Source organism: Protopterus annectens, chromosome 6.part0 (genome assembly GCF_019279795.1).
Source record: "Protopterus annectens isolate FY-2018-M chromosome 6.part0, PAN1.0, whole genome shotgun sequence".
In the NCBI taxonomy this organism is placed as follows: domain Eukaryota; kingdom Metazoa; phylum Chordata; order Ceratodontiformes; family Protopteridae; genus Protopterus; species Protopterus annectens.
Genome location: NC_056737.1, coordinates 1056099734 through 1056112135, shown reverse-complemented (window position 1 = coordinate 1056112135; position 12402 = coordinate 1056099734). Strand labels below are relative to the sequence as shown.

General features: G+C 41.8%; 1 protein-coding gene across 1 annotated transcript in view; it reads right to left on the bottom strand.

Annotated features, from left to right (window-relative positions):
* Positions 1-12402, bottom strand: part of DCAF4 (DDB1 and CUL4 associated factor 4) — a 693896-nt gene that overhangs the window by 232903 nt on the left and 448591 nt on the right. The window contains exon 9 of the mRNA XM_044074668.1: positions 2807-2886. Within this exon, the coding sequence (XP_043930603.1) occupies positions 2807-2886 (80 nt within the window). The remainder of the gene's footprint in view (positions 1-2806; positions 2887-12402) is intronic.

The following is a 12402-nucleotide window of genomic DNA, read 5'->3' as shown; positions in this document are numbered from 1 at the left end:
TGTGTTTTATGAGCGACTCAAAGTCTGTGTGAAACTTACATTGTTCAAACATGGACAATAACAAAGACAAACAAAAATAACAGCAAGGCCACCAGACAGCACGGGTTTCTAGGTCATCATAATCTTTGCAATGCCTAGAAACAATTACATCTGTAAGTCTTGTCCTCAGCAGCAGATAGGTAAGTACTTGGCTAGATGCCTTTTTGGGCCATTTTAAGCCTAGCCAGTTTCCCAGTGGTGAGAATTAAAACTCATACCTTACACCTGTGAGGTAAACACCTTAACCATTATGCCAAACCCAAAAGAGGAACAATGGAGGAGGTTTAAGTTGTTTCATTTGACCCAGTCTATAGTAAATGTGGCTTCACATAAAAATAATAACTGAAAAATGTATTTGTTCAGATTGTCCCCCAGTCACTGGTAGTTCCATATAAAAATGCTAACCGAAAACCAAACTTAGATCTTTATCTTGCTGAGCTGTTTGTAGCTTAGAAGGATGTTAATGATTTCATGGCACTTAATGAAAAGAACAGTGGCAGCAGTCTGTTACAAAAATGTGCAAAATGTATCCCAATTAAAAAAAAAAAAAAAATATATATATATATATATATATATATATATATATATATATATATATAAACACACACACACACACACACACACACACACACACACACACACACACACACACACAAACAAGTGCAAATGTGTTGTAAAATAACTAAAGCAGTGTACAAAAAGTAAAGGCATAAATATACTATTAAACAGGAATTTTTACTGAACCAAACTATTCCATTACAAATTCACCTGCTGTGAGCAACTGCCCTTCCAAAATACACACTTTTTAATACTTATTTCCCCAATTTGTACTTCATTATCCAATCACTTATTTTCTGGTACTGTTCTATAGGTTCACAGGTGTACACTACGCTAACGACTACTATGGTCTTTATAAGCCTAGCCATGCAACCCAAATGTGTCCCACAAGTTATATGTTTTAGACATTTATATAGGGGTGATTGTTGGTTACAACATGATTTACTGACTGCCCCTGTCCATCAGAGATGTGGGTGCCAGACCAGGGGTGAATTTTCAATTTCCAATCCAGTGGTCCATGTTACGCTTAAACAGGGTTGGGAAGGGACTTTGTTTCACATGGATGGGGAGCCCGTTCCAGAGAAAGATAATTCCCTGAGATACATATTTGCCTGTCCAACATGTCCTATTTATGTTGCAAGCAAAATTTAGGTCTTTAGATCTAATAGTTCCAATGCTGTTTGTTTTGCAGGTGTGCAAAACATTCATCAGAGCAGTGCTCAAGGATGCCTTATATGCCAGGCATAGATCACTATTCCATATCTATTTACCTATTTTCTACGAATTATAAAAAGTAACAAGTGCCAATTCTTAGATAGGCTGTGATCCAATCATATGTTTCACATATGTCAGAACTTCTTTAGCCAAGGATGTGAAACCTACTGAATTTTACCTTTCCTCTAACATTTCTCAAAATTATGTTACTCTTTTTATATCCCAAAAAAGCATGGCTCCAAAGAAACTTGGTACCAGGCACATATTCCTGCTTTGGCATATTCTATGCTTGACCTGTACTCTGTGTTTCTTATGAGTCAGTCTCCAGGTAGAACTGCAGAGTTGTCTCTGACATGCTTTCTTCTAACCAAATCTTCCTGTCTTGACATACTAGTTGTTCAACAGTTTAAGCTAATGGACTAAGGATGGAAACTGATCAGTAATTCCCAACTACATGTGATTCACTGCCTTTGAAGATACAGATAATTTTTATGCTTTTCCATGCATCTGGTACAAAGAACTCCTGATGTTTTTTGTTTACAATCATGGTTACTGGCTCTGCTATAAAAGGGACAAGCTTCCTTACAGAAGTGGGGTGAAGACAGTTGTTACAGTCTACTCCTGAAGGAGAAACCTTCCTGCTTTTCTCTTGGCCACCATATTCTCTAATGATCTAAGGTACTCCCCAGAACACAAATCTTTCTATAGAAAATGCTGTTTTGACAACCAGTTTCCTACTACTAACCTAGATGTTACTAAAGTTGTGCTGGGTACCTCTCCCAGTATGGGCCAAGGACCACAGAGATTCTATCATATGTATTTTTATTACCTGAGGAAAGGTAAGGAAATTGCTGAGGACAACCGTGGAGATGGACTTTTTTTTTTTTTTTTTTTACAGTGACTAAACAGTCACAAAGCATAACATTCCTAATATTAAAATTTTAATTTTGTATTAACAGTGAAGATGTACTTAGAAGGATACATACTGTAAAGTGCATACGAAATGGGACCTCCCTAGTGCTGACGTGATGCTTATGTTGGGTCTGAGACATTTAGTTGAAGGCAACATTCCTGAATTAAGTAGGTAAACATTTTTTCAAATGTATAATAGGAAAAGTTTAAAACCAAGTTATTTTTTTGTGTGCATGTGTGTGTGTTGGGGGGGGTGTCTCCCTCCCAAATATTGTTACATAGCAGGCTGCACCCCCTGGATCTTTTAGTAAAATCAGAAGTCACTCTACCTCAGGGTAGTAAGAGCCCCATCCTCTGGCAGAATTTAGACTGATTTGTTGAATTCAGAATTCAAATGGACTGCATTCCACTGAATACCTACTTACACTTTTTTTTCTTTCGCTGTCCCAATATACTAGAAAAAGTGTTACAAAATTAATACGAGAGAATGTACTCACCAAACATAACTCTTAAGATAAGGAAATCTGAACTATCAAACTAAACTCTTTTCTTTAAAAGTAATACAAAGAAACAAGAGAGTTACCTGCACTTGAATTGGAAAATAAAGCTGCTGGTAACAGACTGACACAGCCTGGGGTCTCGGCAATCCCCACCAAACAAAGTCTGTGCAATTAAAGTGAAATGATGCTAAGGAAAACTATGAACTGAAGACAAAAATAAAAACTGTGTTCTCAAATGTTCCTAGAGACAAAGTACTAGGAGTAATAAACTGAATAGCTTTTTTTTTTAAACTACAACACTGGACCTGCTTGCTCAATAAGATAAGTAAATAATCAAAATTGACATTTTTGCACTGCAAAAAAAGTGAACCCCCTCTCCCATAAAATCTGCAACTAAAATGAGACTACTTAGTCCATTCATTCATTCTTTTTGCTGTTTAATATTGCTAACAAAGAATACTTTTGCAAACAAACACAATTTTTCCCCTTCCATGTCACAAGACCTGCCACACTGGCTATGCCTCTGCCTACTGGAATCCCTACCATCCCACTTTCTCTCCACCCCCCCCCCAAAAAAAAAAAAAAAAAAAAAAAGAAAGTTGGCATCCAAACAATCAGCCAGGCATCTGGAAGCTGGTCTACTTAAGCACCTACATCAAAAATACGGTCCCGCCTACTGGGTCATACAGTTGGAATTTTACTGCAAACGCCATCTGCAGACAGGTATTTCATGTGTACCAAATATTCTGAAGTAATGTGTGCTACATGCATGTAACTGCAGTAAAGAGAAATGGACCCAGTATAATTCTCTAAAGTGAAACAGTAGTCGGCCTCCATCTTTTAGCAGCAGTGTCATTTTAATGTCTTTCTGTTAACTAACCATACAACAGTTTGGCACCAAGTTTACCTCCTTAAGTTCCACCCTAAAAATAGATCAGTTCTGCTATGACTATCATCAAGAATAAGGGAGAGGTGCTTGCTGAAATTGATGTAGATTACATATACTTCTCTGCTTACTACATCTTCCTAGAAGCTTGGCTTAATAAATTGAATATATTAGGTGAAATTTCTTGTGAGAGTATGTAAGTATTGATATTAGCATTTTCACAACAAGTCCTTGAATCAGGCAATCTCATGGAATTGTACAATGACCTTTTTATAACATTTCTCATGGGATTGTACAATGACCTTTTTATGACATTTCTCATGGGATTGTACAATGATCTTTTTATGACATTTCTCATGGGATTGTACAATGACCTTTTTATGACATTTTCCTTTGTTTCTTATGCCACCATCTTCAACACTGAACCCTTACAGAACTTGGCATCCTGCACAAGTCTTCTGCTTGTAAGCATTAATTACATTTTGATCTCTTGGTTACCAAACCCTCTGTTTTTGCAGGTTAGCAATGCTATGTGAAAAGGCTACAACTCGCAAAAAAAACAATGTATTATGCATTCTCAAAATAGATACCAAGACTGATAATTCCAAGATGGCCACACACTGATCAACAAGTTGATTAGAGTTCTCCCAGTGTGAAAACTGAACCGTTTCCATTGCTCCAAAGGAAAATGACTGCACAACAGAAAAAAAAGCCCAGAAGCTAAACAGAAAAGCAGGAATATCTTGGGCTTGAACCAGAGACCAGGGTTGGGTGGTCGAGATGATGAGGAAGACCAACAATAATGTGAAACTGGAAAATAAATGGAAGAATTGTAAAATATCATTTTCATAAGATGTAGTTTGGATATGAGAACTGAGCTTTTGTAAAATGTGGCTAAAAAGACTGTAAGTTTGCTGCCTTTTTTTAAATTAGTGAGATGATTCTATGAGCTTAGATGGATAATGCAGGGACTGAAAGTAAAAAAAAAAAAAAAAAAAAGTGTGTTTTTTTTTCTAGTAATAAGTGTGGATTCAATTTTTTAAAGTAAACTGCGTGTTACATTGTAAAACGGTTTATGTTGGTGATAGTAAAGAAAGAAATTACTTTCCCTGGTTGAATGTTACAGTATAAACCTCAGATAAGAGAAATACACGTAGGTCAGGCATATTTTTATCAACCAGAGGAGAAGTTGTGGACCATAACTAATAAAGAATTGAAGGAATGTACCTAGAAGGGAAAAGGGGCAAGAGTTAAGTGGAATAAGGTGTTTATTCCCATAGAACTAAGTGGTTTAGCATTGCCAGACTTGAAGGAATACTTTTTTAGTTACATAGTTAAAGCTCATATACATAATACAAAAGGTTACAAGTCAAAGTGGAATGAAATGATATTAAAATGCGGGCAGATTTAGCTACAGACCCCCAAACATGAGTTACGACACACACTCCACCTATCTGGACTTACTTAAATCCATCAAGATTTAACCCTCTACCCTGATCCTGGGTGACTTTAACTAACCAGCCATAGATTGGAAGACCTATTATAGCCCAAACATGAACATCCAGAGATTCCTCGACTTGGTCAATGACAATGCATTGGATCAGCTGGTGAACACCCCAACAAGGGGTAAAAATATCCTGGACCTGGTCCAGGACCAAATCATCTTCCAGAAGGAACAGTAAACCTGTCTGATGGACAGCAGCAATAAACAAACTCTATAATAAAAGGAAAAAAAATGCAGTCCAGGAATAAGAAGGGGCAGGTGCCAAATTGGAAGCAATATCTCCTTTGTCTGAACAAGCAAATAAGTTCACTGGTGAAATCCTCTAAGGCTAACTTCGAGTTCAAATTGGCCACATCCACTGAGGACAATCACAAGGCCTTCTTCACATACATCCACAATCTCAAAGGTAACAACCAAATCTGCTCTGAACTGCTGGTCAATAACACCACATACACAAACACCATAGATATAGCCAACCTGCTGGCAGACAGGTTCAGTGAAAACTTCACCCCCTGTCTCCTCCATCAGTAAACCAGGACATCCCCAGTACCTGTCCCCCCTCCCCTCATCACCAGGAAGCTGGTCTTTAATGCCCTCTGAAAGGCAAAAAATACAGTCTCCATGGGACCCGATAACATCCCTGGCTGTATCCTACATGAACTCAGGCATGAGCTCTCAGCTCCATTAGGCACCTTATTCAACCAAAACCTGAGCACCGGCTTCATCCCAGCTGAATTGAGGACAGCCACTGTCATCCCTCTACACAAAGGTGGAGCATCCACTGACTCAGGCAAGTATAGTCTCATCAGCCTAACTAACCTGATCTGCAAGCCCATGGAACGCATTATCATGGACCTTATAAACAAGGACATTGGCAACCTGACCCCACACAGTTTGGTTTTGTCAGAGGGAGATCATACCTGTTAAAATTGGTGGACTTTTTTGAAACAGTTACTACAGCCATGGACGAGGGGAAGACGGTGCACACCGTCTACCCTGACCTAGCCAAAGCCTTCAACACTATTCCCCACTCGGGCATAATAGATAAACTCTCCCAGCTAGGCATCAACCTGAATGTTACCAGATGGGTAGCTGACTGGCTCACTGATGGAACCTACTCTGTCAAAATAGGGGAAGCCACCTCTAGTAGTAGACCCGTAACGAGCAGTGTACCCCAAGTATCGGTCTTGGGGCCTCTACTGTTTGGGATATACTTTTTTGAGGTGCAAGCCAAAACCAGTGGCCTGTGGCTGACTAAGTTTGCATATGACTGCAAGCTGCACACTGTCTTAAATTCCCCTAGTGATGTGAACATCCTCCAAGAGGACCTTACCCAAACTAATGGTATCCCCACTAATTATCACACTAATAACAACATACTAAGCATGCAATCAGTCATGAGGGATTTGGGCATCCAGGTTAATAGCAACCTGACTTTTGACCACCATGTTGCCTCCGTTGTACAGAAGGCTTTCTATATGGGCTACCTTATAAATAAGGGTATTTCATCCAAGAACAAGAAGGTCATAACATCCCTGTACTCCTCCCTTATCAGACCCATTGTAGAGTACAATGCCCGCTTCGGCATGTACCTTGCCAAGCACATGCAGCAGCTGGAGAGACCACAGAGGTTTCTGACCAGGAAAATCCATGGTCTCAAACAACTATCCTATACAGATAGGCTAAGAACCCTGCCCCTCTACTCAGTCTCATACAGACTTGCTCAGAGGTACCCTGTGTCTGGCATACAAGGCCATCTCAGACCCAGCCTTGATGGAGTTGCTGCGTATCTGTAAGTCAAATTCCACTCACGCAACCCAGACACAAGACCTTAACCTGGTCTGTGAGATTAATAGAACTTGTTGGCGGGATAGATTTGTGTCGCAAAGACTCCCCCATCTGTGGAATAGATTCCCTCTTCATGTCAAGCAGAGTACCTCTCTAGCCCTCTTTAACAGGAACCTGGATGACTGGATGGGAAAAGTACAGTTGTGTACACTTACCATAAATGTAGATGTTCGAGTGTATTCACTGTTGCAGTCATTACACTTGGGTTATCCTGCCGTCAGGCAGTTCCCCAGTCAGCCTGAGTTCCAAAGTCTTGGTCCAGCATCGGTTGCTGTCGCCTCCTCCCTGACGTCAGTGCGCCAGGGGTATAAAAGATGTAGCCGATGCCATTTTCTTCAGTTTTTCTTGCCCCAGATGTCAGGTGCCCCCAAAAGGGTAGGCTAAAAATATGTCAATAAAACATGCATGTACCAAAGTATATATTTTGCCTTCGTCTACAAGCAAATACACCACATAGGTTGTATAGAATAGAGAAGTACAGATAAGTTCCAGCAAAGAAATGGGGGATGGCAGGTGGGTAACCTGGACTGCAACAGTGAATACACTCGAACATCTACATTTATGGTAAGTGTACACAACTGTACTATGTTCTTCGTGTTTCACTGTTGCAGTCATTACAATTGGGTTGAATCCCAAAGCTAAGTTTGGGAGGCTGGAGCTAAACAGCATTAGGGGCAGCTATTAGGCCCTGCAGAACTGCAGTGGCAAAGCCTGCCCTGGATTTAGAGTAGAGTGGTAAGTGATAATGCTTTGTGAACGTGTGCACTGAACTCCAAGTAGCAGCCTCTAAAATGTCTTTGGTTGGTACTCCCCTGAGGAAGGCTGCTGCTCTGGTTGAATGTAGCCTAATGCCCTAAGGCCCTGGCTTGCCATGTTGAGAATAGCAGAAACGAATGCAGTGGCCTATCCACTTTGAAATAGTCTGCTTTGAGATAGATTTTCCTTGTGATCCTGCAGCATATGCCACTAGTAATTGCTCTGTCTTTCTGAAAGCTCTGGTTCTGTTCAAGTAGAAGCGTAGCTGCCTGTGTATGTCCAAAGAATGCAGAATTCTCTCCCCCTTATTCTGTGGGTTTGGATAAAAGGTAGGCAGATTAATAGTTTGGTGAAGGGCCACAGTGGACACTACCTTAGACATAAATGTCGGGTTTGTCTTCAGAGAAACCCTGTCTGGATACAAAATGATAAAAGGTTCCACAGCCATGAATGCCTATAGCTCTGAGACTCGTCTTGCAGAAGTTATTGCTAGGAGCAGAGCTGTTTTCCAAGATAAAAACTTTATATCAGCTGCAGCGGCTGGGTCGAAAGGAGGCAGGGTGAGTTTTTCCAAGACATAATTGAGGTCCCATGCAGGTATTGGTGATCTCCTTGGAGGCCTTACATTTTTGGCCCCTCTGAGGTACTGCCTTAACAAAGGATGAGAAAAGATTGGTGGCTCTGTATTGTAATGAGCCGAAATGGCAGAGGCATGAATTTTTATAGATGAAAAAGACAGGCCTTTGTCCAGCATCTCAGTCAAGTATTGCAAAATCTGAGGAATGTTTGGTACAGCTGTGTCAATTCCTTGTGCCTGGTTCCAAGCACAGAATCTCTTCCATTTTCCAGCATAGGATTTTCTAGTACTAGGCCTCGTGGCCTCCAAAATGACATCCATCACCGCTTTAGTGAGAGGTGTGTTTTGTATGACTACATTATCTGCCATGCTGCCAGATTTAAGGTCTTGAGTTGGCTGTGCAGGATCTGATTGTTCTGCTGGGACAGTAGATGAGGTACTTGAGGTAAGGTCCAGGCTGGGCATTGAGACAAATTCCTTAGGATTGGATACCAGTACTGGCGTGGCCAGTCTGGGGCAATCGGTATCATTTTTGGCTTCTCCTGTCTGACCTTTAGGAGTACCTTGGGGAGGAGAGGCAGAGGAGGAAAGGCATATACTGTTAAATTTTTCCAGCTGAAAGATGGGGCATCCACTTTCCATGCTTGTCTGTGATAAGTCCTTGTGCAGAATCTCTTTAGTTGGCAGTTGTGAGGTGAGGCAAATAGATCTATGTCCGGGCATCCCCATTTCCTTGTTATCATGCTGAAGACTTGTGGATCCAATTTCCACTCGTGGGGATCCATGAGGTTTCTGCTTAGTTCATCTGCCAGAGTATTTATCTTTCCTGGCAGGAATTATGCCTGCAGATGTACTTGGTAAGTCAATGTTGTGTCCCACAAAGTCATGGCTAGTCTGCAAAGGGGGTAGGAATGAGTGCCTCCCTGCTTGTTTATGTACCACATGACCGTGGTATTGTCTTGTTTTATCAGTAGTTGTCCCGGATGTAGTAGGTCCTTGAAGGCTGTCAGGGCATTTTGAACAGCTAGCATCTCTTTTTGATTGATATGTAGAAGCATTTGGTTTGTGGACCACGTGCCTTGAATACATCTTCCTGCCATGTGGGCTCCCCAGGCATAATCCGATGCATCCATTGTTAATGTCTGTGTGGCTGGAGGTAGAGTGAATGGCTGTCCCTTGTTCAAGTGACAGGCCTTCGCCCACCATCGAAACTCCTGTTGCAGACAGGGAATGAGAGTAACTATTGTTTCCAGGCTGTGGCAATGATGAGTCCAAACACTTTTTAGGTACCATTGAAATTTCCTCATATGCAGTCTTGCATATGGAATTAGTAGAATGCAGGATGCCATGAAGCCCAAAGCCTGCAGAATTTTTCTTGCAGATAACTGGGCCTTTGTTGCCAACAGTTTGAAATAGGTAGTCAGTTGTCTTCGCTTGTCTGGCGTGAGATAAGCCATCTGGCAGTTGTTTTTAAGCTTGCACCCAGGAATATTATCTCTTGAGAGGGTACTAGTTTTGATTTCTGTTCGTTGACCGTGTACCCTAGCCATGATAGTAATCTCTTTACAAATGCCAGATGCTGTAGTAGAATGCCCTTGTTCTCTGCTTCAATGAGGCAGTCATCCAAGTAAGGATATATTTGTATTCCTCTTTGTCTGCAGTATGCAATTACTGCTGCCAGGTACTTTGTGAAGACCCTGGGCACAGTAGATAAGCAGTGCAGATAATTGCTAGTGCATTGAGCCAGCTTTGAATCTGAGGTATCTTCTGCATGTTTGTCTGATTGGGACGTGCAGGTATGCCTCTTTTAGATCTAAAGTCACAAGCCAAGCCTTCTTGCCCAACATGGGCAGAAGCTGCTGTAGAGTCAACATTTTGAATTTTGGAATATCCAGATATGTGTTTAGAATAGACAGGTCCAGTATTGGTCTCCAGGCTTTGTCCTTTCTGGGTACCAAGAACAGTCTTGAATAGAATCCTTGGTCCCTGCTCTTGCTCTGGTACTTGTTGAATGGCCCTCATGTCCATGAGGGATGAAACTTGTTTTTGTGCCTCTGCCCATTGATTGCGTGGCAGGTCTGGCATACCGTTTGGCCTTGGCAGGGTGTGAAAGTGGAACCTGTAGCCTTGTGATACTATATTTAGAACCCATTTGTCCTGGGTGATCATGTGCCAGTTTTGTGAAAAAAGTGCTAGTTCCCCCCCCCCCCAAAGGGGCTGCCAAAAGATAAGTGCTTGGAGCTGGAAGGGGAAAGTCATTGAGACTGTTTCCTGTATGGCTGTGATTTTTCCTCTCTGCACTTGGAGGTAGAAGCACCCCATTGTCTAGGCCTGTATGAGTCCTGGGGCTGTGATCTGCCTCTGGGGCATCTGTATCTGCCTCTTTGTGGCCTATCCATCACTGGAAAGGACCAATTCTTTGTAGGCCAGTTCCTGCTAAACCTGGGAGGCTGTACCTGCAAGAAATCTTTGACTGTTTGCATAGATTTTGCTTTGTCCTCCATTTTCTTCAACACCTCTTCTGCTTTAACACCAAACAAAGTATCATGCTGTAATGGAGCATCTAATAGTTTTGCTTTAACATGATCAGGCAAATTCTGTTCTTTTAACCAAGCATGCCTCCTAATGACAGAACCTGTAACAGCGGCCCTGCAGGAGGCCTCTAGAGAATCAAAACCACATTGCAAAGTATGCTTTCCAACTTGTTCAGCTGCATGCAATAAATCCTGCATTTCCTTGTTGTCTGCACATTCTGAATTTGTTGACATTTTCTGTTTAAGCAGTGACATAAGATATTGCTGATATTTAAGCATATGAAATTGGCAATTTAAGGCTCTTACAGCCAAGGTTGCAGAAGTATAAATCTTTTTACCCCATCTGTCTAGGGCCCTAGAATCCCTATCAGAGGGGATAGGGTTTTTTGCAGTAGAAGCCCCGATCCCTTTGGGACCCTGAGAGATGGTTTCTGGGTCAGCAGCAGGGTTTTTATAAAGAAATTTATGTGAATCAGGAACCCTGTAGTATCTGTCTGGCTTAACAGGAGCTGGTGGTACAGAGTCTGGAGATAGACTGGACTCTGAAAATACATCATCTACAATGTCTAAAACAGGTGGGATAGCAAGGGGCCTGTGTTGAGGCAATAAAAGGAAGTCTCGGAGCCTTTTCTTGGATTCTGAGTAATCCTGGCTCTCCCAGTGGAAATGCTCCCTCGTAGTATGCAGTGTCTCCCCAAAAGAATAATCCTCAGGAGGGGAGGCTGAAGGGATAGATTCTTCAGCATCAGAGTCCTCATAGGGAGGAAGAGAATATTCCTGTTCAGATGAGGAATCAGAGGAAATGGAAACCTGGTCTGAAGATTCGTATTCTACCTCTTGCCTAGGCCTCTTATCAGAAGGGGGATGGGAACCCCTGATCAATGTAATAAGGTCTTCGACCATTTTAAGCATCTGTTTCTTAGGCATGGAGGCCTGTCCAGGAGAATGCTGTACTTGTTTCTTTGTCTTTAGAGTTGCTTTAGTCTTTGCCTTTGAAGCTGAAGTAGGTTTCACATATAACTGTGTAGGTCTGAAAAGACCCTCAGAAGCCGATGCCTGCTCAGCGGCTCTGGCCCCATCTGAGGGGATAGCTTCCGAGTGTCCAATACCTTGAGTTTCCAGTGGCCTCGTCAGCTCCACGTGGGAGTCAGAAGTATCCTGTGGCTCTGAGGTAGAGGGCGTCAGGGGCTGCGAAAGCACCTCATTGAGAACCGGCGACAGGCCTAGCAGAAGCCTCGTCGGTTTTGGATCTTGGATGCCTGTCCTTTTCTTTTTCCTTGCACTTTTTATAAACTCCAGTAGTCGGTTGTTCCAACGACATTACGTAATTAAATCTTTTGCCAAAGTAATGGAATGCAAAATCGTACCGACGCTTAATAGTGCGTTGGTTAAATCTAGCACAAAACCGACAACTAGCAATGTTATAGTCACGGCCTAGGCAAGGAATACAGTAAGAATGAAAATCCTTATGAGGTATTTGCTTCCCACAAGAAATACAATTGTTAACTTTTTCTGACATCGGTCTGGAGCAAGAAAAATGTTTCCCCAACGGGGTACTTAGCTTTAATGAAGAC